The sequence below is a fragment of the Ciconia boyciana genome, chromosome 17 (assembly GCF_034638445.1).
Source record: "Ciconia boyciana chromosome 17, ASM3463844v1, whole genome shotgun sequence".
Lineage (NCBI taxonomy): Eukaryota > Metazoa > Chordata > Aves > Ciconiiformes > Ciconiidae > Ciconia > Ciconia boyciana.
In genome coordinates, this window is record NC_132950.1 from 6,653,642 (window position 1) to 6,680,471 (window position 26,830).

The following is a 26,830-nucleotide window of genomic DNA, read 5'->3' on the forward strand; positions in this document are numbered from 1 at the left end:
CTTTATGTATTGGTTTTCTTTGGCCACAGATGGCACTGTTAGTGTTGGTGATTTCTGCTCTTTCTCTGAGTTGCTGTGCTTTGCTTTTTTTGCCTGCTTCTGAAGTTTGTGTCTTCTGGAATTTGTTTTCCTCTTGTATCTGACCTTTTTGTTTGTGTGGCACATCTTTATTCTGTTCTGATACTCCATGATTTTTGTCTTAAGGCTCTTCTGTTAGAGCTTTGCCTCCCAAGTAGTCACTAGAAACTTGTTCTGAAGGTGCCATTTAAACTCTGGGGTGGAATGGAATTTAGCTGATTTGTATTAATTACCTTCAAATTGTCCCCTTCACCATTGCCACTTTTAGGGCAGCCTTCCAGGATCAAAAACTTAAGGAATTAGAAGTTGTGCAAGCCTTGCTGTAAGGAATTATATCCTGAGACAGACTTAATGCAACTGTCTAGCAAGATGTCTTCCAGGGAATTTATAATTCCATTATTCAGATATGCATTTCATCATACATGAGTCCTTGCCTCTTTTGTGTGCCAGCTAATTATGCAGAACTGTTTTGCTTAATGCACCTGTGGAGCAGCTGAATTTTTTGTTGTTGCTTTTCTTTTGTCTTCTCCCTCCTTGGATTTTTATGATGTTCCCTGTTTGGTAATGTGGATATTTTTGAAATAGCTCTTAGTCTTATGTGCTAACCTCGCTTCCTCTTTTTGTTTTGTTTTTTTTAATAGGTTGAGACTGAACTGAAGTTAATCTGTTGTGACATTCTGGATGTACTGGACAAACACCTCATTCCAGCAGCTAACACTGGCGAGTCCAAGGTTTTCTATTACAAAATGTAAGTGTCTTCTTGCAAGGCAAGGATCTCTTACTGTATCTGAACTAGAGACAGAAATAAAGTAGCTATACCTGTGTTTTCTGCCCACTCAACAATGGTAACTTCTGGAAAAAGGGCAGTTCAGTCATGTCTAACCAATATCCCTTTTTGGCTACCTTTGAGGTGTTAGTGTCCTGATTGTGTGGTTTCAGATAGATGATGATGTTTGGAATAAGGTCACGAGAACTTAACATAAGCTGTTGTACAGCTCTTAGATGTAAGAAACAACCATTTTCTTTAATTGAGCTAATAATGTAGAGATCACATACCTGCTTCCGTGTTTTCTTGCATGAGCTGTACACTCCTCAAAGAGAAGAAAATTAGGTAGACAGATAACTGTCATTTACTGTCAACTTCAAAATTGCATTATCAAGTGAAGCTTGGCCTTGCAGTATGTTGGTGTAGTCACTAGTTTGATGCATATTTTGTACTTTCTGAAGCATAGTTTAAATCTTGAAATGATCAGAGTGTTTTCCCCTCTCGTTGAATTATCTCTGTCCTTCAGATCAAAAACTTGTCTAGTTTAGATGAGATCCAGTTGTACAGAGAAACAGTTGGGTCATGGAGAAGGTAGTACTATGATTTTGTGTACTAATGCAAGAAGATAAGTGAACCCAGACTGTTTTTCCTGCCTGATGGTTTAAAATTCACTTAAGTACTAATGCGCTGTTGTCTAGACAGTAATTCAGCAGCAGTGTCCTTAGTGTGTGAATATATAAACATCAGTTTCAGAACTGGGCCATTTATTTAGTGGCTGGTGGGGAAATAAGGACTACTGACTTCTTACTGTACATTCTGTTTCTGTTTTCAGGAAGGGGGACTACCATAGGTATCTGGCTGAGTTTGCCACAGGAAATGACAGGAAGGAGGCTGCAGAGAATAGCTTGGTGGCTTATAAAGCTGCTAGTGATATTGCAATGACAGAACTCCCGCCAACACACCCTATCCGCTTAGGACTTGCGCTCAACTTCTCTGTATTCTACTATGAAATTCTTAATTCTCCTGATCGTGCCTGCAGGTAGGTAGTGACTGGGAAGATGGAGAAAACTGATGTGAATACCTAACAAGCCAGAAGTGCTTGCTACTTGGGTAACTGCTTTTCCTCAACAGAAACTCGGGGCTGGCTTTTTTCCTGCTAGTCGTTGATGACTTGCTCTGTTTGAGGTCAATTCATCGGAAAGATTTTCAACTTTGCCGTTTTCTTCCGAGCCAGACCCATTTATTTATCTGGGAGTAGATCGTGTATGAGAAGCAGAATAGTCATAACCTTGGATTGATCAACTAATGGCAGCTTATACAGCTTGCCATGTTAACTCTGCATGCCTTTATCCTGCAAAAAGTGTGAGGTGATTTAACTTGCCTCTCTTGCTGTTGGCTATTATGCAAGGTAAGAGGGGTTATGTTACTAATTTTTGTGAACTGTGAGCATGTATAGAATGACAGTAGCTCATTTATCTGTAGGGGTTCAGCTTATCTGAGCATAAAAGTGAGGATTGAAGCAAATACCGTTTGTCTTCTATTCCTGTCATTGCAGGTCATGTAATATACTTTCTTTTAAGCTTTTAGCAGACCTTGATCAGTTGTACTGCAAGATGTAGAAATGGTTAATAAAACCAATATTATTGAGTAAAAAGATACTGTTCTTAAGCACACAAAGTGACTGGTTTTGAAGATGGGAGATATTTGGATGAACATATAAACACTGTTAAATAATACAAATACTTGTTATGGAAGCTATGGATGTCATGTAGCCAAACTAGAAGATAGGTGTTCTGAGGCACAGGTTTAACTTGCGTGCTTCTGGATTCTCTTTAGCCATATATGTTACATCTGATTTATTCTCTGCTCATAGGTTGGCAAAAGCAGCTTTCGATGATGCTATTGCAGAACTGGATACACTGAGTGAAGAAAGCTATAAGGACTCTACACTTATCATGCAGTTGTTACGTGATAATCTGACACTATGGACTTCAGACATGCAGGGTGATGGTAAGTAAACTCTGCTGTAAAATGCTGCTGTCCCCTGATCTCTGCCCAGAAAACAGAGCATGGAAATGTAGATTGGTTTGGTGTTTTACTTCTGTCTTTCCTAATAATTGACCTTCCTGAACTTTTGTCCTTTCTTAACACTTGATAAGGGTGATACTAGCTTTTTTGAGAAGCTTTTCAGCTCTCACTTGAAGGAAGGAGGTGAGGAATTAGTAATGTTCTTTTTTTCTTTTTTTTCTCCCCGCCTGGCTGTTTAGGCATCTGATTATTTTAAAAGCAGTGACTTCATTTAATTCAGCTTTTCTTTCATACGGCTTGTCATGTTCATCTGTGGTTGTCATTCCAACCAGATGTGAATTTCCAATACAGGAGGAAGTGTTGCAAATGATCTAGTTCCCCTTTTTTTTCAGGTCACTTTCCATATCTTTCACTCTTCTTATGAAGAATTGAGTACAAAGAGAAGAGGAAAAAGGAAAAGGGATTTCATAAAATACTTTTTTACCAGGAAAAAAAAAGCTAATCTGATATTTGAGATGATTGAAGTACTTTCTTTAATACTCACAAAAATGCTAGGTTGCAACTCCTGAAGCGAGCTATTGCCAGAGCAAATACCAAATCTATCCCCTGGCAGTACCAGAGGGTGGGACATTGGTTGCTTCTGTTTACTAACATCGGATAGTTATTTAAATTTTTAAAAGTGCTTTTTTGGCATACTGAATGGACTTTTTCCTCTTATACTTTTTGCATACAATGCTAAGTATAAATTTACTCTTGTTTAGTTTTTTGAGTTATGCCTTCTGTTTCACTGATTATTGGCAGTGAATTAAACATATTCTTTATCTAGAAAGATTCAACTATGTTTTCTTCTGCAAAAGTGATGTGCTGGAGAGACAAGTGGAAAGAGCTAACTTTACTTTTAACTTGGAGGGGAAAAAAAGTCCTTTTTAGAGTATGTTAGGTACTTAGAAAGGCACAGAGGTTTGAAACAACATTGCTGCTTAACTTCAGATAAATGAGTGTCTTAAATTTTTTTTTTTAAGATGTTACTTGAAGTGTGGTGATAGCCATTTAGTGTTACTTTGGAGTACTTTATTGGTGTAGTGTCCATTTGAAAGCAATTGTAGAATCTCAGCTTTTTACTGACTACCTGTTTTAGTGTAGGATTGATGAGTTTGTTTTAAAGAAGTATTGTTACTTGATAGCTTCTAGCTCTTTGCGTAGATCATGAGTATTGAATGTTGCAGGTTACGTTTTACCCCTGTTTCTTTGGGGTTTTGACAGAACTGGGAAAACTGTAGATGTGCGGGGTCTTGGCTCCTAGGTTACCCTACATCCTAGTGCTTAAGTCTCTTGCAAGGGACCACACCTTGCTTTCAAAGATCTAAGATTATCTAATGGTGCAGAAGCATATGTATGTATCCTGGATGGAGCTGTACAAACTCTGCTCTAAATACTGCAGGTATTATTAGATGCCTGCCTTGTCATGGTTAGGCATTGGAAAAATAAATTTGTTCCCAATTTCCACAATTAAGATAGGACCTTTTATTTTAATTTTTTTTTCTTTAATGGAGCCAAATATCCTGGTGCTCTGTGGGAACACTGAGGAAGCCATTTTGGTGAAGTAACAAGGCTGGATTGCTGTTGCAAGATAGTAGCATTAGAACATCTTCCAAAAGCTATCTTTATTTGCATGTGAGCTGACCAACATGTCTCATGTATCTTGTATATCATAGAAGTTCAACAAGATTATTTAGAGGCTCTTTGTATTTCTCTTTGCATAATCTAGATTCAAATTCTTGTTTCATGATTAACTCCATAGCATAGAAAAATAGACATTTTTGTTCTTCCTGAAGTATTTCACATTATCCTAGTTACCATTTATGATGTGTGTCAGAAGGATAATGATTACAAAATTTAAAATACTGCAGAAGTACTTAAAATCATGGTGCAGTTCCTCAGGTCCACAAAAGATACCGTGTTTATGCATAATGTTTAGACAAGGTGCAAAGTTAAATTTTCTCATTTCCTCATACCATGCTAATACACTGACTGAGTGCATTTAAAACCGTTGGCTTCCAGAACTCCATCTTTCCAAAATGGGTAGAGCCTTTGAAGATTGGTGAAAGTTAATAGTGGCACTGAGAAAGATCATCACAATTACCAGTTTCCTAAGGGGTGGGGGAGACTTGAAAAAGGCTTGTTCTCTTGCATTAAGCTTTTGCCTGTTTTGATTTCAGTTGTGTAGGTTGTAGGGAATGACTTTCTAAAATGAGGTGTTACTCAGCTGCTACACTTTTCCATCTCATTTACTGTATCCTTTAACCATGTCATAGACGAGCTGTTTAGTTTATTTTCACGCTTGTAATGTCGTCTTCATATGATTCCTGTTTTCCCCTTCTTTCCTGTTGTATAGATTCCTAAAGGAAAGTCCAACTGTTCATTTCCTAAAAACTCTACTTTGTAAGTCTTCGTCATGGCTTAATGAACTTTTCAGTGTCAGTTTTCTTCCGATTACTAATCATGCTTGCCTCTGTCACCCTCTTGCTGCTGATAAATTGCTTGTATCTTTGACTCCATTCCAGGGCTAAGCAATGTTCTACCAATTTGTGACCTGTTGCCCCTACCCAGGTCCAATATGCTTGACTAAGATCCAAAGTAACTTACATGTTTGGGAATTGAGCTGCATACCTGGATGGATATTAAGAATATTTGGGCATGAAAAGTACTTTCACAGTCGCCTGTTACAGGAGTATTTGCTTAAGTGCGTTGGCTAGAGCATGCTCAGATCTTCTTTTAATCATCTTCCTGGGTTAGGACCTCTGCTTTCCTCTCTTAAATGATCTGTTACGTGATTTCAAATGTAAATTTTATTGTTGAATGTCAGATGTCTTGTGTTCCTAGGCCACCTCTTCCAAAATCTGCCTTGTATTGTACCTGGTGATCATTCTGAATCTGGACATGCTCTGAGCAGGCATTCTGATTATATGCTGAAAGTCATTAGTCTCATTTGATTGGATTTTATTGCAAATTAATTTTTTGAATGGGTAGTTTTTGTTTATTGCCCTTAAGAGAGTACCATCTCCCATGGTTAAGGCTAATTGTAAAGAAAACATTTTTCAGTTTATCTTATCAATTAACTTAATCATGCATGTGTTATGGCACTAGCTGAAGTACGTTAAACTTTTTCCCATGGCAGTAGAGAATTGGGCAAAGACGTGCAGAAGGCATTGCATGCATCTCACCCAGGGGCAACTGAAGTATAACCAAACACTTACTATGAGTCTTTATGGATAGACTTCCATTTCACTGCATGTCACAGCCTGGTTGAATAGGTCCAAATGGGCCATTTTTCAAGAGAAATTAATTTCCACAGAATGTTTTCCTTTAATAACCTCAAGCCTAGGGTTTCTTCTCATGTTGGACTTGAAGTAGGGATGTTTTTTCATACTTCTTTTGGTACCTTTAATAATACATGCCATCAGTGTTATTTTATAAAATTGACTGTACTACTTTTGCTGTTGTTGAGACTTGAGTGGACTTGGGCAGAAAAAAAGTTTAATTTCTAAAAACTGTTTTGGTCTCATTTCTGTAGATAGGCAGTAGATGTCATTAGCACTCTCTGGAGTAGAGATGAGGTTTTTGGGAAGGTATGTTCTGACTTAAGGATGTTGATCTGCAGCCATTCTGATGACTTTTGTCTTGGCTGTTCATCTCTTGATCAACAGGACTGACCACATGCGCAGTCTCAGTTTTCAGAAATGGTGGTTTGTTGTTTGTCCTTATGACAGAGTACGTCTTCTAATAGCCTGTGCTACAGTTCTGTATGAAATGTGATGAGGTGATTATAAGGCTTAATTTCCATGGAAACACTTCACTCCAGAACCAGCTACGTTATGAATGTGTGTGTGTCATTTATGCAAGTGTGTGAGTGAGCGTGTGTACTTGCATGAAACTATTAATCTCTAGATGCTTGTTAAGCCATTCTGCAGGTCTCATTTTTAAAAGTTAACGTCTTCCTTACTTTAAACACTTTTATAGGTGAAGAACAGAATAAAGAAGCGCTGCAGGATGTGGAAGATGAAAACCAGTGAGACACAAAGGCCAACAAGAGAACCCATCTCTGACCACCCTTCCCCTTTCCCACAAAAACCCTCAGTGTCACTCTGAGAACCACCAAATCTGACTTTTACATTGGGTCTCAGAATTTAGGTTCCTGCCCTGTTGGGTTTCTTTATTTTTATTTTTTTTACACAGTTTAAAAGTTCTTAAAGGCAAGAGTGAATTTCTGTGGATTTTACTGGTGCCAGCTTTTAGGTTCTTTAAGACACTAACAGGACTATGTAAAGGCTCTTTCAGCATTACTGTATTGTCTCCTGCCAGATGTGGCGAGATTGCCATTAGAAGTGGATGTCACACCCGAAGGCCGTTAGACTTGTAGGGGAGAGATTTGTTATGGCAAGGTAGTGCGCATGTGGTGGCATTTTTCTTTTTTTATAACTGTTTAAACTGAATTTTATACCAATGTTTAAACTTAATTGGGTGTTTAGCTTGAAGTTACAGGTTGCATTGGGACATATATTGTAGTGGTTTTACTGTATAAAAACAAAAGTTTCCAAACTGCTGAAATGTTGCTGAAAATCATGGTGCTGGTAACAGTTCAACAATCCGTGGCTGCTCATTCTTGCCTATTCTTTACTTTTCCTCAAAGCAGGTTAGCATTGAAGGTGGCATTGATAAGCCTGCATGCGTGTTCAATATTTTTTCTTTCTCCCTCCCCGTTCCCCATCTCCCTTCGCTCGCTCAACCTCTTTTGTTCATTCAGTATGTGTAACTTGAAGCTAATTTGTACTACTGGATATCTGACTGGAGCCACAGATACAGAATCTGTATTGTTCTTACTGAAACACAGCATGGAATTAACATTAAACTTAAATAAAACAAACCTAAATTAAAAATGCCAAATATTACTATGACTTTCTTTTACATTTTAGTTATTTCAGCAAGAATAACTTTCCTTTGTTGCTTGTAATAGGAACATTTGGAGGGGGAGAGAGAGAAAGAGAAGTAACAGCATTGTTCTTCAGACATGAGATAAAGTAAGATCCCAGTCTTGTGCGTAAGTAGTATAGCCGTGAGGCCAGCCTCCTAGAAGACAGCCTGCTTTGCATCAGGAGTCAAAAGCTCTTCCACACCATTTATTCAGTCTTTCCCTACCTGAGTGCACAAAAAACCATGATCTGGTTGCTGCATTCCTCTCACTTGCCCTTAGCACTTCTCATCCAGTCCAGTTATATGTAAATGGTGAGAAGGGAAACATGTTATCTTAATGATGTCCTGGAAATCTCTAGGAATAATCTACTCTGTGTAATTAACGGTAGCAGGGCTATCCTCTGTGTAGATAGATTGGGCCCAAGAACCAGAGATTGAGCAGGGATTGTGAGACAATCCCTCACAGCAGGACTGTGAGGAAACAAAATCATACCCTCCCTCTCAAAAAATTAAGAAATGTGGTGAAACACTTTCTACAACAAAGACACAGTGTGGTTTTTTTTGTAAAAATTTATTGAGAGCAGTCTTGAAGAGGTTATATAATAGCGTATACAGCATTGTATAGCATATACACTCTAGCATATACAGTACATACATAGTGTATATGTACTACAGTGTATACAGCATTCCAGGCCTGGGGCAGTGTTTGATAATTGCATAATGTCAGAAACCAAAAAGTAGGAGACTGAGCCGATGGTATGTGAGTGGCAACATGTTTGGTTATATTTTATTTGGGGCTTACTGTAACTGTTGTTGCTACTGCATCAGGATAGAGGTGGAACGTGAAGGATTTCTAAGGCAAGTAGAGTGCAAAATGCACTGTTTGAGGTCTAGAACTTGGAAATGGAAGCTGGAGCTGTGATTTGCAGTCGGCAGGTATTTGACACATAGCTGTCCACACTGTAGCCGTTTGGGTTCTTTGTTAAATGAAGGTGCTTGGTATTAACCTCTGTGATGCAGTCTGAGACCAGTTAGCATTCAAAACGCATATCCCTTCTAGCGCTGGGTTAGAATTGAAGTGACACAGCTTGCTTAGGAAGATGCTTCCATGCAAAGGAGCCGTCAGCAGTTGGTCAGTAATGCCAGCAGTGCTGAACTAGCCCTCTCTTCCTCTTTAAGGCAGTACTGAGAGGCATTTGTATAAACATTGTGGAGCTTTACTGTGGGAACTCGAACTTCCAGTTATCGCTAAAAACAAGAAGAAAAGCAACTTTTTCTGTAGGTGCTGCTCTGAGCCTGATGAGCTGTGTGGGGGAAGGGGCAGTGGTGACCCCCAGACAGGTACAAGGTGGGAAGGAAAGCTCGTGCACATCCTGTGGCCAGGACTACAGGTTTCATTTCCAGCCTAGAGCAGCATAGAGAAGTGGTGGCCTCTGCAGTTTGTATTACTTTTTGTTTGGATGTGTGGATATGAAAAAGTTTCTACAGTATAAAAATATCACTACGGAGCAAGAAATGGGACAGGTGACTTCCAAAAAAGGTAAGTCTCTGGATCCAGATCGGTGAAGAAGTTACATGATGGGTTTTCTTGGGTTAATATCTTATAATCATAAACTAAAAACAACAAAAATTCCAAATCTAAAACACAGAAGTTTCCACATCAACTCCATTTCTTGTAGTGCATCTCTCATACTCAGCTATAAAGTATTTACAGGGTTTTACTCATTTACACAATATGGCTTTAATATATTGTAACACAAAGCATCAAAACATCTCGGAGCAAAATTCTTCATAAAACATTCTTTCTGAATATAAAGTTTGGCATTTCATTGATTTGGCTGACAAAGCAGCAGAGTTACTTGTTTTCTGATTGTGCTTTTTGATGATGACAAGCACAAATTTTGGTCGTTTCCATCAGGGCTTAAACTCTAATAGAGTCAGAGCTACCTCTCCCTCAAAGCCCAGCTGAATGTGTTTCATGAGCCACAGTTTCACAGACATTGCGTTGGACCCATGCGTTTGCCACTAAGGTAAGGAAGAGAAGGCCTTTCTTTTGGAACTTTTATATTAAGACAAGAAAGCAAGATGTATTTTTGTGGGTTTTTTTTCTGAAAGTGCAGGTCTTTGGTAACAATAAACAAAATGAGCAAAGCGGGGGGGAGGGGGGGGGATTTTTCTGGGAACAATGTCCAGCCAATTCTATAGAGTACAGTCAGAGTGACGGAGGAAAAGGTCCTGGTGTGGTGGCACGTTTTATCATCGAGAATTCAAACGAGGAGCAACCTGCAGGAGGAGAAGGACAAGCAAGCTAGAGTGTGTTGAAAACAAAAGATGCTGTAACAGTTTTAGGTCCTAAACATCTTCAAAGTGCACCAAAGACTGGCTTGTAGCATTAAGCTGATAGGCCACAGTATGTAAAGTCTGCTCTACTCTGAAGTTGGCCAGTCTCAGCAGGAAATAAGATATTGGCAATTCAGTAAGTTAGAGCAGTCCACGGTGCTCTTAACGCCCCAGTGCCTGTGGTTATATTAAAAACTTGTTCCTAGGGATGGTTTGAAAAGGCTGGGGGAAAAAATTATGGGATGTGCTTCTTCATAGTCTAAGAAGTTACTTGGTTTGCTGTTACTGATGGCAAATAAAGCAGCCTGATCCTCATTTCAGCATGCTTATGCAAATTTAATTGCTTTAACTGTGTACAGTCTATAGGCATTTCATAGAGCAAGGAAGTCCTTTGGCAGTGCTCCATTTGTGGCCTTCTATAGGATGGACTGTTTCAGTGAAGAGCAAAGTGGAAATGTTGAGTGCTGTTCTGAGGCTAGTCAGTCTGCAGTAGGACAGGGGAGCTCACTCTTTTAGCTCTGATGCTGGAAGGGGAGTGAGTGCAGTCTGAATGTGTCCTGGATTTATTTCTGAATAACCTTTAATGTGACAATGCATCAGTCAATCAGTTGCATGACTATGACTGGCAGGAAGACTACTAACAATCTGAGAAGGGAAGAGGATTTTTTTTTTCTTCCTGTGTTTTTAAATGTCTTTCTAAAATTTGATTTGCAACAAAGTATATAGCATTATAGCCTAAATCTTGGGGGGGGAAGGTGATTGATAGGACAACCACTTGATGAGTTTGAGTAAGCCTGGCAGTCTCTCAAAAATGCAAGAAGAGAAGTACAATGCACAGCTCCAACTAGGGAAAAGGCTGGTAGACCAGGGCAGTGCATCCAGCAAGAAAGTTGTGTGGCCTGTGTCCATCTGCTGCAAATATGGTTTAATGCCAAAATCTGGGTTTGGATCCACTGTAAGTGAACTACCATTTCTTACCAACCTCAGCCTGTACTCACCACTGTTAGATGGCCATTCTTGGCTTTGGCTATAAGCAGTTCTGATCCTGATATAAAGTCAATTATGCCTTCTTTGCCTTGCCCAACTGTAAATTTTATGCTGTGAAGAGAAAGAGACAAGAACAGATTTGATGAGTATCTGTGACCTGTCCACTAGTTCCTGTGTAAGTGGCTGCTTTGTACTGATGCTTGGCTGCAATAGATCTGCTTGCTCAAGGAAACGGAGCCTTAATTAAGGTACATTTTGATGTTGTATAGGTATGTTTCTGTAGCCCTTGAGTGCTGAAGCAGAGCTCTCTTCAGAACCAACACAAGAAAACCAAGGCAGCTCCCAAGAGGGGCTTGGCTTCACTCACCTGCCCTGGTTGATGTTGACATTATTGACTTTGTCTGCCTGCATGGCTGTTTTTGTTAGTGTCTCAATCACATGGTCACTTTGAAGTACAACATCTCCCTGGGAGGAGAGACAATGGTTTATGATCATGGCTTTACAGTGTCAGTATACCAAAATATTATCCTGTAATTAACAGGGACAGAACTATCTCCTTAGGTTAGCATGGAGGGATGCTTCTCCAAGTAAGTGGACCAGGCTTGGTGGAGATCTCTGGGGCCTCTGTTGTGGCTCACACTGCACCTATGGCAGTTAATTTATTTACAAGGTATCAGTAATGGGGGCAAGGGACAGCACCAATCCTGTTGGTGAACAAGTCACTGGTGAACCCCATCTGTGAGCACAAGTATATACAAGTGAAATGCTACTTAGAGCTGGCACAAAGCTAGGTGTACACATGTCACCACGTGTGCCCTCCCCACCCCCAGCTGGATCTTCTGCTCTTTGTGCCTTTAAAACTTTTTCTAGAGGTGGCTGGAGAAATGACGGATGAGTCCCACTACCTTCTGTTTGTTATCCTCACAGTGCACGTGCAGCACAAACAAGTTGTCACTCAGGCTGCTGACGGAGATGCCTGCAATAGAGAATGGCCATTTGACACCCAACACAACTCTACTAGGATTCTTGCATGTGTTTCAGAACCTCTCCCAGGAACGCAGCAACTGTTGTTCCCACACCAAGAAACCCAACAGCTGAGAAGCTGCACACAAGCACTGTGCTAACATGCCAGCAGAGAGGCTGAAGAGGCTGCAAGGTAACAGACAATCAGCTTATAACTGTGCTCTTTAAGATGGAAAAGGAACTTTCAGATGTCTCTGTCTGTCAGAAGTAGGAAGAATGCCTGTTTACGAACTGTCATGGCCTTCATGGACTTGACAAAGAGCTACTTTGGCCAGTTAAGGGACCTATGACCACGATTTTACTTTTCAGCACCCACTGGACACATACTTCATTGCAGCCCAGTAGGTGGAGGAGTGCTGTAATTGCTGGGGTACTAAGAAGGAGAGGGACAATTGGAACTGTGTGGTTGCTGGTGTCTTCCCCACACTGCCAACATGTGGTAAGAAAGGCCAGAGCTGCTGTTGGAGCTTGGCTCCAGAAAGTTGACATTGCTGTGAATTCCTTGCTTGCCCAGCAGCTAGGCTTGGGGACAGGCTGAACCCACACCCGCTTGCTGGTGCATTGGTCCTCACAGATCCAGTCCTGAGCTGCTGCATGTTCTCATGCTGCACTGTGACCGACTCGGGCTCTGAATTTGGCATTTCTACTCATCCAGCCAGCAGTGCCTTCTGACCATACAGTAAGCAAGAGGCTTAGCCTCTGCCATGAGTTGCTCATGTTTGCTAAATGAAAAAAATCCTCTCCCTGGGGTAGGTGGGTAGGGATTAGTTCAGGAGCACTGTGCTGTGCTTCAGGAACATCTGTTTCTTCATAGTTTATTTTTGGACTTTAATATCTTGACACAAGATAGAAACTAGATTAGCTATTTAAACTGAGCTAGCTCAACCCTAGCAGAGATAAACATACATCTCTGCCATAACAGCACCTTATGGGAGTCACAGAACCCCAAATTAGTGTTGCCCTTGGAAACCACTTCAAAGGGTGACAGTTACAAATGCAGTAGCTAGTTGCATCAGGCTAACGTTGAAATGATTAGCACCAAAACTGGCTGTAAAGAGGAATTGTAGCAGAGCTGGAGCTGAGGCTGTGAAGTGAGAGGTTTCAGACAAAGCCAAGTAATGACTACAGTGTACCAGACTCAGCAGTTTTCTCTGTCTGACCAAGTTCCCCCCTCTAAAAGTATCAAGTCTGTGTCAAATACTTAGAGGGCTGAAAGCTGTAGCAGTGTCCCAAGCTGCTGCTATGTAATAATGGTGCAACTCCCCTGTGGTGGTGATATGCAATTGGGAAATGACTTAGGAGGAGGCTTGGGGGAGATGAATTTTGTAATTTTTGTGACATTTTATGGAGTATAATTTTAGAAAAACTCAGTTTCAAGATATTACAGACTTAAAGTGCTTGTCAGTATCGGATAATTCCATTCTTGTCCAGGACAAAGACAAATTGGTTATTTTATTATTACTTATTTAACTGTAGCCAAGATGAAGTCTGACTTCAGTCAAGTGAGCCAAACCCCATTTATGTTACCGTTCTCACCTGTCAGATTGGCATAGTCGATTCGTTGTTTGATTTTGGATTCTTCAACTATGATGACTGCATTCTGAGTAAGAAGCAGCTGCCGTGCTCTTGCTTTGTATCCTTTCCGGTCATACTTGATCACAGGAACTGCATACTGAAATAAGTGTTAACAGTGCTAAAAATGCAACTTGTTTGTCAGCTACCTTCCCTCTAGTCTAGAGAGCTTGCAGGAGGTACTGACTAGCAGTTGGTAAGCTGGGACTGGAGACAATCCTTTTGAGTCCTGCCACAGACTTCCTTGTTGACCTAGAGGAGTTCTGAAAAATAACACACTGACTACAGCTGTCTGACTGTGGGCTTGAAAAAGCCAGGTTTAGCTTTGGTCTATGTAGGTTTCTTCATTGCTCCTTTCCTCTCTAGCCATGCCAGCTGCAACCCCTTCAATTCTTAACTGACATAAACTTGCCCAAATCTCAAAATCATATTTCTGAGGCATCAGCTCTTCCCATAGACTAAGGTATGACAAGCTTAGTATAATCTAAAATCCTTGCTATATTTTCTTCAGAAATCTAATCCTCTGATATTCTGCTGAATAACTCTAGAAGCTTGACAAAAGTATTAGGACACACATCTCACCTTAATTGCTTCACTTTCTAAAGCCTGAAGGACTTTAGCATTTATCTCTTCGTTACCTGTATTAAAACCAAAGAGGTGGGGTCAGAAAGAGAAATTTCTAGCAAGAGTAGATTAATCCCCCCCTTCTTCTTCCTGTTAAACTTGGCAACACCTACTCACCAAGTCGCGTGTTGATGAAGAGTCTAGGAACACTCTGAGGATAATTGTCTTTTTTACCCTTAAAAATCTCACTGGCAATTACTTTTTGTTCCAACTGCAAGGACAAAAGATATATTCTTGTTTAGTAAAAAATGTCTCCTTAAATAAAAAGATAAATTTGTCTTAAAAGAGATGGTCTCTTTTTGGTTTTTTAGCAGTTGTCATCTAGTTCTGACTTCCTGAATCATACTAGTCACAAAATATTCCATACATCCCTTACATTTTCAACAGCTACCCAATCTTTAGGGTAGAAAAGAAATTCCCCTCCCCCTCCCTCCCTTTTCCCTTTCTCTTTCATCTCAAAAGCATGCATCTCATTTCTGGTTTGAATTTATCTGGACATGGCCTCTACTCTCTGGATTTTGATAATGCCCATGTTTAAAAAGTCTCAGAATCCTCCCACTGCAGTGATTCTCTTAACCTCTTCCTCCTTCAGCTTAAACAGTTTGTTCTCCTGCTCTGCCCCATGTGGCTTTTTTCATGTTTGTTTATTTTTATTTATATTATTATTTATAGCCTTTCAGCTAGTCAACATCTTCACTTGAAGTATTAAGGAAAAAGTTAGGTCCTTATTAGTACCATGTAACACATTCATTACAGCGCTCTGATCTACTCAGCATTCTCTGCCTTATCCTCTGACAAATAGTACGATTCAATTAGCTACTGTATTGCCTTGGGAGTTCCTGTTTAAATGATTAGTCACCATAAACCTTTGGTCCCTTTCAGAGTGGCAGTACTCCAAGATACAGTCCCCCCACACTGTAAATATGACCTGTGCTCTTGGCTCCTAACTTGCGCTCCTTCAGAATAAGAAGAAAACTGGGGAACGAGGAAACAGGAAATCCTGTTTGCTTTACTTAAGGCAAATGCATGTTACACAGTATAAAATACCTGAGATTATTTACAGGTAAAAATGTGGGTAAAAGATACTCATTATCAGTGGGTTTGGTTTGCTGGGGAAAAGAAAGTGTTCTGCTGAGTTTCCGCCTCTGGCTCAGTAATGGCTGGTATTAATCCTGTGTCCTTAATCAGAGGCTCAGTCACTAACTAAGCATTTCACTACATGTGCTCAATAGTTTGCAGGTCTTCATAAGCAGTATGATATACTATGCAATAAAAAAAAAGCTTAAAGACAGACTACTATTATCTCGGAAGTTACATCTAAACTGTTTAATGTATACATTTCCTATTATGTCCCTTCGCTGAGCTTTTTTTAATTTTAAAAAATTCCTTCCCCCTACCTTTCCGTAACTAAGATCAATCAAATTTCAGTATAACTTTTATTCTTTTTAGCTGTAACTGTTTGTGTGTCTCCTCGGTTTGGAAAATGACTAGGTTTGTGTCTGCAGAATTCTTGCTCTCTACTTTATATGGTACAAGCAGAATAATGTGGCTTCTTAACATTTTTATCTTCCATGGGAAGAACAGCAGGGCCTTTCAGTATAGAAATTATATAGGGGCATGGATATACAACACTGTTTAAATAATATGTATTGAAATATGTCTATAATGTTTTTTCTTTTATTTTATGCACATTCTGGTATTTTAGTTTTTTGTCTCTAATGTAAAAAAAAAAACCAAAATCACAGTGTTCTTGTGGAACTGTTAACCAACCACCGAAGAATGCAGTGATTCAAGAGTTCCTCCATCTCACCACTGCTTCTGTGCCTCCCTCTGTAGTAGTACCTGTGTCCCTCCCATCCAGCTGTTCCCCTCCTTCATTTCTTACAATAAATAATGCCGAGAACCCCCTCCTGTTCTTGGGAACATCAGCGTAGTTTGTGAAATAATGTACAGTTGTCTTGTACCTGCTGCTTCCACTCTGGGCTGATCCTCTTGCAGTAAGTCCAGACCATGTTCTGCATACATAGCTGTCGCAGGAGCTGGGATGCCTGAAGAAGAAATTGCACAATAAATGAAAATAGCTCAAAATTACTGACAAATCAATTCAAACAGTGAAGACAGAGGAGAAGCAACTGCAGAAAATGTGTTGCTGAATTAAAATACTGAGAGTCGCTTTTAAAATTAACTAATAGGAGGTTTGTTTTCCACCTTTCTAAGAGAGTTTGCCCCACAACATTCTCCAACTGCTTTAGAATGGAGAATGAATACCAGGAGCACTCCACTTTACACTATGTCCCTCCTTGCTTCCAGCTGTGCCTGCAATCCAAACAAACAAGGACCTTTGGGTAAGGTAAGTGGGACTTTCTGCAATATTTGGTTTTGATCAGATAAAAACCGAATTCTACCAGATGCAGAGTAAGAATGGCAACAGAGGAAGTTTAATATGTTCTTCACAGGCAACCACATTGTCATTGCAGCCAATTTAACTGTCCAGAGGGAACTTAATTTGTTCACAGCAAAAGGGAAGAAAATTTCAGAAACAGATGAGAAAACCAGTAGAAAATGGTGTTGCAACAGCACCGCACTCTCAAGAACTTTCAATACTAGAGCTCTAACAATTTTACAGATATGCTATAATTACACCCATGTGATGATGTGTGGATTAATTCTACTAGTAGAGATGCTAATGCAGCGTGGAACTTGAGCGAGAACCTGGTTCGTTCTTGCTCTGGTAGCAGGAGGGTCCCCTCAGGCCTTTGGTGGCCCATGGCCCGTGGTCTTCAATACTGCTATTAGTCTCCTCCATCCTGCGGACCATTCATCTGACCCTGGTGCAGTTGTGCCTACCTCACAGAGTGATGGAGGAGGAGTTGGCCATGATTTGTCCAAAACATTTTTTGGTAAATTACGCTTGAGGTTCATCAGGAAGGAGAAGCGGATGTAATCAAGGAAATACTCGTTCTCTGGGCAGCGAGGGTGGTTCCGGTAAATAAAACCTTTAATGAACCTGAGGAAGAAGAAAATTTTGTTAGAAAATTAGAAAAGTGATCAAAATAGGAGATATTTAGAGGTCTCTTCCAGCCAAACCATTTTCTGGGATTTACTTAATAGTTGTAATTTATTAAAAAAGCCTCTGATACTGTAGTGACAAAGTTTATTCTTATCATCCTATCGTTAAGAAATAAGTACCCCTTTGATGGCTTGGGTTATTCTTTACGCACCTTCTGATAGTCTCTACTGCCCACTTCTTCTTGGCAGCTTTTCGGCGTCCCAAGGTTCCCCGCCACCAGGACTGGATCGCTATTGCTAAAAATAATACAAAGATTTTGCACTAAGTGAGCTCCTCTGTCCCAGTGTTGACTCCATACAAAACTGGCAACAAAGAGTGCTCAAGAAAGCCCGCTCTGTAAGTAAACAGCCTTCAACGTGGCATATGGGAAAGAATATAATTTAAGTTCTTAACAATACAATACAATGGATAAACGTCAATAAAAAAACGCTGGCAGGTGGGAACTGCTGTATGGGGGCTGCTGGGTGAACTTGAGTTAAGTCTGCGTCTCTTGCTCAGAGTCTCACAGACTAAAGGGGGAAGGAATGGGTACCACACCAACATCTTCCATTCTACTTCCAGCAAGGCTTTGCGAATGTTCCTCCTTGCACATCAAACTCAAGTCATCTCTGACAACAACGGCCACTTCAAACCATACAATTACACAGCACTGCAGTTTCCTCTCGTCTGTCTCATACCTGAGTGTTTCATGTGCAGGAATTTCTTCCGACGGTAGAAACCTCTCCATGTGGCCTGCATTTTTGTTGCTGAAATTGCAAGAAAAGCAGCAATTTGAAATTGTGACCAAGCAGATTTTGGCAGAAAAAGGGTCAACTTTTTAAACAAAAATCCCCCTAAACAAACAGAAAAAAATTATCAGAAAACACACAGCTAACTGCCCATGAAGCTACTGCCGTGTGCGTGACTCACCCAGACTCTGCTTCCTCACTTCCAGAGCATCTTCCGTTGCAAACAAGGTCTTGGGAAAGCGGATAAAAATCTTTGTTCTAGAAATAGAAATGCAGAATTATGTTTAATGTGCCGGAGAAGTTTGCTTCCTGCCCTTAGCATCCCCTTTGGGATCTCTAATCTTTTCCTCACCCATTAGATAGAGAAGCCTTATTTAAAAGCAATGACATGGATGTCCCATGATTCATCATCTCAAATTAAGAAAACAGAAGAACTAACCGTCCCATTTTGTATTCTTCCTGTTTGTAGCCAAGATGTTTCACCAGTACAGCCACCCCATCATGGGGCCGTCCATCCCACGTAGGCCATGTTTCTGGACAAAGTGATTTGTACCTGTAAATTGACAGCAGAAGAAATCTTAGAGAGAAGTCCAATCCATACAGGGCAATGCGAATGGAGAGAGGCCACGCTTCTCGCTCGCTCCCTCAAGAAAGTAAGTCTTTCAGGTGTAAGGGCTGCCTCTGTGCTGTTCAGAACAGCTCCCCGGCCTCAACATCTGTGCGACCAAGACGGGAAGGGAGCAGCAGGGAGAGAGAAGTCCAAGGTAATCCTACCTCTGCAGGAAAACTTCGTATTTTCTTCGATATGCAAACCCAGCTCTGCGCACTCTCAGGTTCTCCATCAACCCTAGGTATTTCACTTGATGTCGGATTAGAACTTCATCAAATCGATCTTGAGAGAGCATGAAAATAGAGAAACGTGATCAATGTATAGCTGTCCCTTCATCTGCAGAAGGGGAATGTTCAGTTCTTGGTTATTTCTTACACAATTATCTTTAACCTCTAACCCATCCTCATGGTGCAAGTCCCACACAACTTACTTTGTGACTCTTGTGTCCCCCCCCCTCCAATATACATTTATATTTAGTTCCAAAAAGAAGTTCTCCTTTAGGGTGTTCTGTGCATAAAGGAGGGAGAATAAAGGTCATTAAAAGGAAGTTATGCAGGTTAATAATTCTTCACTTTAAACATAACCCTACTCCACCCAACACCAGTGCTCCCATTCTGATTCCTGGCTGCTGGTGCTGCCACCACCTCCCTGCAAGAAGCTCTGGCACAGATCCAAAATGAAAAAAATCTTGCAGGACTTCATCATTTGAGCTCTTTTCTGCGCCTCACTGACTGGGATCTAACGGTCTATATATAGCTGTCGTAGAAAAGAGGAAGAGTCACCAGGGTCATACCAGCCTGTTTAGCATCATTAGGTTTAATGCAACGGATGTAGGAGGGTTCTTTGGACATCAGAATTTCCATGAGTTTGGAGAGGCTGTTTTTAAACTGAGTTGCTGCCTAGGAGAAAAGAAAGAAAACTATGTATGAAGCGATGACTTACAGCTGGTACCTGTGACTGCAGAACAAACCTCAGTCTCCCAGCTTTAAATGTAAGAGGCTTGCATTTCGGTTACCATGTTAGACAGGACATGTCTTTTAAAAGAGGGGAAATAGCCACACTTCCATCCAGCTCTGGTGTTCTTACCGTTTCAGGTCTCTTTTTGTCTGTCAGCTCTGTCCTGTCAAAACACTGATTTATGATAGGATTCTCAGAGTTGCACATGGTCTGCAGAGAGAGACATTTTCAGAGATAAAGTACAGAGTATTCTTCAGAGAACTATCAAAGAAACACGGGACAAAACTGTTTGGGGTTTTTTTTTGTTTTGCTTTGCTTTTTAATAGTAAAATGAACTTTGGGCACCTCAATTTGTCTTTTCATAGCGCAGCCTATGGACACGCATTCTCCAGGTGGAGTCTAGAAGAATCTTTTCCCTCAGGCGCCACCCCATTTTAAACCTGACTCCTCGTTCTGCTGAGTATTGGAAACGTCCTCTATCCACACTCACCTCCTTCAGGTTCCGAAAGAGAAGGTCATTGTTTTTATCTAGAAAACCTGGAAGAAAAAGAAACCGCTCAGGCTGCCACCGCCGTTCCACAGGAACTTCACAAGGCAGGAATTTGAGATGGGAATTAATCTGGTTACTCAAATGATGCGTGGATGTATTCTAAGCCCAGATTTTTCTTTACTATATAGTGAAGCTGTTTTAATTCAAAGGGCAGAGGATGGGAGGAGGAGAAAAGAGCAGGAGACAGCAGAGATGATGCACACGCTTACCTGCCACATTGTAGGTGACCTCTCCAGCATAGTGCAAAAGCCGAAACTCCTCCCGCCCCAGTGACTTGCGAGTCTTTTGGTCAGCGAGCTTGTGTCTGGTGAGAAAGTGAAGAAGCTTCATGAGAAACAAACATTTGTTTCATGGGAGGGATTCACTTCAAAAAGCACTATGGCATTTGATCCCAGAGTGGGACTACGTGAACACAGAGCCAGGGGGGGAATAAATCTGACTTGCTGATTTTCAAGACCACAAGTAAATAAAGAGTTATCAACCAGCAAATCATAAAAATGTCATAAAATGTATTTATGTTTATTTCAAATGGATGAACTTTCAGCTTCCTGGTGAGGTTGCAGAATGGTTCTGTGTGCACACCAAGTTAGAGTAGAGGCAGCAGGCAAGAGGGCAGTGAAGATGCCGGCAGCGGGCTGGCATCCTCCTGAGATGCCGTACAGATCCTAATCTGAGCACAAGCAGAGCATTCAGTAAGAATTGGAGCTCCAAAACAGAAGTAAACAATCTGAAAGGTGAAACATAGAATTCACACCCACTGAACTGGAGTGGCAGCAATATGGGCAGGTTACCAGAGTCAGAGGAGGGTATCAGCATCATCTGGGAAGCAGATGTGCACAGAGGTGAGTTAGTGCAATATAACCCTCTGGATTTCAAAAGCGCTAACGCTGCTGAAATCATGCTAATGCATATATACCTCTGAACACTATTTTTACCAGTAAAATTCTGCTTCATGTTCTAGTTATTCCTAGGCCTGACTTGAGTCTTCAGTCATCTTCCCCCATCAATGCTGGGGAATGATCTGGCCTAGTACTCCAAACCAGAGAGTTTGTCACACCTGAAGTATTGGGCCGGATCTTGGAAGAGCCAAGAAGCTGCAAGCCTGCAAATTCCTTGGACATATTAGCAGTAGGATGCCAGGAAGAGATCGGTGAAGAGGCAAGTCAGTAACAAGAGTGTTGTTGCTCCTGTTGTATTCTGAAGCGTAGTCTTGAGCAAGGCAGTTATTCTCGACAACTTATTCTGTATTATCTTAACTCACAATCTAATCTCTTTGCAAAAGCAAACACGATCATCTTATGTGGGACCCAGTATACCTAGGATGCTACTGCCATACACACAATGAGTTCTGATGTTATCCAGGAATAAAGCTCTAGGCTCTATCACACACTTGATCCCACCAGTATAACTGCCCTCAGCTATCTGAACACTCACGTGAGAAAATGAGGGTGGTTCTTCACAGTTTCCTCCAGTTTCTCCAAGAATGTTGTATCTGTGGCATCCCCAGGTCTCAGACACTCTTCATCCTACAAACACGTGCATTCTAGTAGTGATCTCCTACTGTGCTCGTCAGCGCACAGGCCAGCTCTAATTCTGTCTCACTGAAACACTGTCCCAGTTTGACCCTTTGGCCTTTTAACAGGTAGGCCAGATCTTAGTTCAACAAATGAATTGTTGATCTGAAAAGGAAAAACACTTCCCTCCTTCTAGACTGCCTGGATTGGAAGCTTCTTTCCCGAGAGCAGATGGAAGCGATACAATACGACTTTTAATGGTGTCCCTGTTCAGTGTATCGTAGCTCTTCCCACCTGCCCAAATCATCCTAACACAAGCTTAGACCTTTTTTTTCCCCCATGTTCTTCCCCTTGTTTTCCACTACACTGCCCCAAATTTTTAATTTAAAAAGGTGTTGTCAACTCACCAGAATAGAAATGATGCCTTTGAATTTCTCTTCCACCAAATCACAAATTATTTTGTTATTGAAATACTGAACTGGTTCCCACTACAAAGACAAGACATCACACTTGGGTGAAAAAAATTCTAGACTGGAAAAAACCATGAAAATCTCAGAACATTTCAGACAGCACCTTAGTTAAATAATCTTTCTGTCAAATTTGAAAGAAAGCTTTTTCACTCATCAAATTTGTTTTCCTAGCATTCCCTTTAAGGAGCATTTTTTTCTATCAGAGTAAAGGATTGGAATGGCATTACTCACTTCTAGCTGTATCACACAGCGTTACCAAAGTGTTTCGAAAAGAAAGGAAAAAGGAAAGCTCTTTAATTCCTTTACTTTGCAGACCATTATTAGCAGCTCCTTTTCTAATCTGTCCTCTGGCCTGCAGGAGGTGCTACAAAGGAGAGAGTGGAAGCAATGATATTGGCTCTTACCGCTATGCCTTCTGACTCGTATTCCTCTTGTTCTGACTTTAATGTGAGCTCTATGAAGAGCTGCTGCAATTTTTCATTACAATAATTAATACAAAATTGCTCAAAGCTGCAAACAAAAATCAGAAAAATAATCACTAACGCCGTACCACAAGTAAAAGAAGCTATAATCAGTGGGCAGCAGCATGAATGTATCTCTGTGTAAATCAAGAGAAATAGAAGAGATCTAGTGAAATGTTTATTTATGGAAGGTATAAGTTTAGTAAGTGTAGTGAATCTCAAGGAAGAGTTCCAGGAGGAGGGAAAAACAGACACAAAGGGTGGAACACAGAGGAACACAAAAACTTTTAAGAAGGGCCCAATAACACCGCAAATTTGAGAGTCTCAGTTCATTGCTATCTGCCAGAGTCAGGTTCCAGACCCTGACATACACTGTTTTATAGCTGGTTTTTTCCCATTCACACCACCATGGAAAGATGCCAGAACAACAGCCGCCACTGTCCCAGAGAGCTGGACAAAGGCATCGTTCAAGGTATCACATGAATATGGCCCAAAAAGTGGCATATTAAAATACCAGGAACATTAACAGCTGTAAATGCTAAGTATTAGCTGGATGCCCCAAGTGTTAGAAGCCCTGTGATTATCAGTTATGCAACTGATTTCCTGAAGTTTAAACATAATCTCTTTCTCTTTTACTCATCGAGAACCAGAGATGGAATAATGTCTTATTTCACAACGGAGAGAAAACACTATAATGAATGAAGTCATGCAGAGTTTACTCAAAACTCAGAAACATCGATTGAAACAAACCTGTTGTGCTGGAAAACCTCAAATCCATAGATATCAAGCAATCCTAGAACTGTTGTACTTCTCCAGCCCGGAAACTCTCCTTCCTGCAATAGGGCAAAAAATAAATGTTGATATGTACTCACAGCTACGATGCATCACTGGATCCTACCCATTTAGATACAGCATTTACTCCTTACCCTCTTCTTAATGGAAAACAAATTAATTTAGAAATCACTGTACGGCATGGACCTTACCATTTCTCTGCTTTGCAGCTAAAAGGTTTGAAACTTCCTTTCACGCTTGGTTGGATATCAACAAACAAAAAGTTCCTTTACCTTGTAAGCAAGAGACTTGTTAACCTTGTTCACCAGCCAGGAGAAAGTGCGTCCGTATATTGCCTTAGCAAGCGCATCCCTTGCGTAGGCTGCCTGCTCCAGGTTCAGAGGACTGATTAGCTGCACGCAGAAGGAGAAAAAAAGCCATTCAACAGCCGTTCCACTGAGAGATTGAGTTTCCCTAGTTCACTGTTAGTAAACAGCCACTTAATGGCATCCTGTCTGGGCTCAGCTCACATCACTGTCTCCCAGCAAGTCACCGGAAGGCCAGGGGACCCTTGCACTGACAACCTCCTTTGACCAGCGGGAAGTGAACTGTTTAGTTCTGGTAAGAGCTGACGGTGTATCACTAGCTTGATTTAATTCCATGTGCCTCACAGATCCCCAGTTCGTGTTCTTACCTCTTCCCCTTTTGCTATGATCTTCTTGTGGATCAATGCATCTCGAAGAACAGAGCCCTCCACTGCTAGAAGCTGCAAAGCAGTAGAATATTAATTTATGAAGCAGTATGTTCAGTTTATCAGTTCTAGTCCCCAAAATCACAGTCCTGTGGAACAACTCTTCATTTCCCATTCACAACTGCAAGACTTTTTGCAGCATCAGTCCTTCCCTTTCCTCCCGCATGCCACCCCCTTTCTGCCAGCGACATGACCTAACAAATAAATTGCCTTGATTGTTCTGGCACAAAGAACTGACTAAACAAAGCCACCACGGTTCTTCTTCCTTTAAAACTCTTCTCCGGAGTAGATCTATTCCTATCCCACTGCCTGAAGGCAAAAACCGCAAGTGAGGGGTGCATCAAATGGTAAATAGAGAAGTTGTCAGTTAAAGGGTTTTGATGTTAACATCTGCATTTTATTTAGGTCAAATAAAAGTAAATTTATGACAACTTCTAAACTGTATTCCAAAACAATACAATGGTACCAGGTTCAGAATAAGGAAACCTCTCTAATTCATCTTTAATGTAAATATATCTCTAACTGGTGATACTCACCCTAGCCAGGTATTTAATCTGATTTTCTGTAGTGACCTGAGCGTTTCCTTGCTCATCAGCAGCAAACTGCACATTCCCCAGATGCAGAACGCTAGCCACAATGCTCAGCAAATCCTAGGATGGAAGCAACAGTCAGAAATCAAGATGATGAAATGAATGCACAATGAGAAAAGGCAGTGAGATTTTTGTGTTAATTAACATTTTACAAGAACATTTTGTATTTTTTTCAGGATTTTTGCAGAGAATACATTCATTCTGAAGGCTGCCTTTGGTCAGAAATAAACCAAAGCAGAAAAATTCCTTAAGAGTAGGAAAATCAGCTGCGCTGTCAAACATGTCTTACCTCCACCTCGTTGTCATTGAAGCTTATAACGGACAGGGCTCTTCGCACAATCTTCCAATCATTTTTATCATTTATGGAGCTGACCCTGGCACAGTGACCCTAAAAAGACACAGTTTGATATAAAAAAGTAAATAATTGTAAAGGATATTACTCATGCTCAGTGCGCTTCTGCCATGTATTTCTTTTTATAGCAGTCATCTCAGTGTTATTATTTTTGAAGCGAGGGAAGGAAACTACAAAGTTGGCTGAGAATATATCGGTCCTATAATATAACAATATTATAAGAATCACTAGTTAATGCACACCTTTACTAAATAGTGATACTGTTGTGGGCTCTTTTCGAGGCCCAGCCTTCGCAGTAAGTCCTCTTCCCCTCCTTCTAGCAGCTGGTAGAAAATGTGGAAGTTCCTCTCTCCATGATTCTGGTGCACAACTCGGGATTTCTCCAGGAGGTAGTTCAAGATGTGGCCCCCAACAGGAGCCCCCTAAATCAAACCAGACACATTCAAATAGTTCATCAGCATAGAGGAAAATATTTCTGCTTCTTGGTGGTCTATTCAAAGACAAACAGGATACAAAATGATAGCCTACAAAAAGACGGAAAATTATCTGTCATTCTGTATCAAAATCTCTATTTCAGCTAAAACATAGTGGCAATTTGAGTTTTGAAGTGTATGCAAAATGAGCTATCAAATGGAAATAACACGCCATTATGCAGATCGTGGCTACCGCACATACTGCATGGGATCTTGACTTGTGTAAAATTCCTTCTCAGAAGGAATTCAGCACAAAGGAAAAGCAACAAAACTGTGAGTGTGGAGGGATTACATACTGAGGCGTTTAAGCAACTGCAGTATGCTGAGCTACTCAGTTCTTGCACTATGTTCTTCATAGCGTGGGGCAATCTGGAATCGAAACAAACACTACGCAAAGTTACACGGGACAGAGATTATCTTCAGATCACAGCTGGCTTACGTGGATTTAGTTTGGGAGTATCTATTTGCATGGTGCACATATACCCTAGAAATAAGAGGATTTAATCTCACTGTCTCCTTATATAGAGAAATGAGGGAAGAAAAAAAGGAAAGTGTGTACTCTGGAACCAAAGTTTGCTACCACAGACTCTGCTTACCCCGTCGTCAAGGGAGTGCAAAATAATCGCTCCACGCACACATCAGTACAAGAAAGCAGAGGCAACAAGAGACCTGCTATGACCGGGACCAGTTCTGAAGTATACAACAGATTTTAAGTTACCCTGTAATCAAACTGCACATCCATGTATTTCCCAAATCGGCTGGAGTTGTCATTCCGCAGGGTTTTTGCATTTCCAAAGGCCTGAAATGAAAACGATTAGAGAAAAATAAATAAATATCAAATAAGATTATTTATAAACACTTTGGTGAAGCTGCCCATTGTTTATTTACAGCCATTAAAGCCTCGGTTTTTCCTGTTTGCAAGGGAAACCAAAAGGGAAACAGATTGCTACCCAAATTCTAATGCTGATCTTTATACCCAGCGCAAGCACTGCAGATGGAGCATGCCTCTGAAAACAATTCCATCCCCCCGGCAAGCTTATTTTAATGCCAGTTCACTGCTGACAACATATGTCATGTCTGACAGTCTTTTCAAAGCTTCCTCTTTCATCACAGCTATTTGCTGACAGTCACCCGCAGCTCCGCT

At 40.8% G+C, this 26,830-nt stretch overlaps 2 protein-coding genes across 4 annotated transcripts in view; one reads left to right on the top strand and one right to left on the bottom strand.

Moving 5' to 3' along the window:
• YWHAE (tyrosine 3-monooxygenase/tryptophan 5-monooxygenase activation protein epsilon) overlaps window positions 1-7,820 on the top strand; it is a 28,058-nt gene extending 20,238 nt beyond the window's left edge. Inside the window, exons 3-6 of the mRNA XM_072882324.1 lie at window positions 720-826; window positions 1,677-1,883; window positions 2,718-2,854; window positions 6,893-7,820. Of these exons, the coding sequence (XP_072738425.1) occupies window positions 720-826; window positions 1,677-1,883; window positions 2,718-2,854; window positions 6,893-6,945 (504 nt within the window). The 3' untranslated portion in view covers window positions 6,946-7,820. The remainder of the gene's footprint in view (window positions 1-719; window positions 827-1,676; window positions 1,884-2,717; window positions 2,855-6,892) is intronic.
• Window positions 7,821-8,403: 583 nt separating this feature from the next.
• Window positions 8,404-26,830, bottom strand: part of MYO1C (myosin IC) — a 59,385-nt gene continuing 40,958 nt past the window's right edge. For all 3 annotated transcript variants that reach the window (XM_072882323.1, XM_072882322.1, XM_072882321.1), the window contains exons 5-32: window positions 26,405-26,485; window positions 25,456-25,635; window positions 25,151-25,249; window positions 24,808-24,921; window positions 24,215-24,286; window positions 23,814-23,933; window positions 23,500-23,582; window positions 22,693-22,798; window positions 22,226-22,306; window positions 21,739-21,830; window positions 20,514-20,608; window positions 20,245-20,291; window positions 19,884-19,964; window positions 19,591-19,696; window positions 18,962-19,079; window positions 18,627-18,740; window positions 18,369-18,445; window positions 18,137-18,205; window positions 17,611-17,695; window positions 17,237-17,396; window positions 16,354-16,437; window positions 14,507-14,600; window positions 14,348-14,403; window positions 13,730-13,865; window positions 12,076-12,146; window positions 11,538-11,635; window positions 11,182-11,281; window positions 8,404-10,126 (exon numbers count right to left, since the gene is read on the bottom strand). In XM_072882323.1, coding sequence (XP_072738424.1) covers window positions 10,100-10,126; window positions 11,182-11,281; window positions 11,538-11,635; window positions 12,076-12,146; window positions 13,730-13,865; window positions 14,348-14,403; window positions 14,507-14,600; window positions 16,354-16,437; window positions 17,237-17,396; window positions 17,611-17,695; window positions 18,137-18,205; window positions 18,369-18,445; window positions 18,627-18,740; window positions 18,962-19,079; window positions 19,591-19,696; window positions 19,884-19,964; window positions 20,245-20,291; window positions 20,514-20,608; window positions 21,739-21,830; window positions 22,226-22,306; window positions 22,693-22,798; window positions 23,500-23,582; window positions 23,814-23,933; window positions 24,215-24,286; window positions 24,808-24,921; window positions 25,151-25,249; window positions 25,456-25,635; window positions 26,405-26,485 — 2,646 coding nt within the window. In that variant the 3' untranslated portion in view covers window positions 8,404-10,099. The remainder of the gene's footprint in view (window positions 10,127-11,181; window positions 11,282-11,537; window positions 11,636-12,075; window positions 12,147-13,729; window positions 13,866-14,347; window positions 14,404-14,506; window positions 14,601-16,353; window positions 16,438-17,236; window positions 17,397-17,610; window positions 17,696-18,136; window positions 18,206-18,368; window positions 18,446-18,626; window positions 18,741-18,961; window positions 19,080-19,590; window positions 19,697-19,883; window positions 19,965-20,244; window positions 20,292-20,513; window positions 20,609-21,738; window positions 21,831-22,225; window positions 22,307-22,692; window positions 22,799-23,499; window positions 23,583-23,813; window positions 23,934-24,214; window positions 24,287-24,807; window positions 24,922-25,150; window positions 25,250-25,455; window positions 25,636-26,404; window positions 26,486-26,830) is intronic.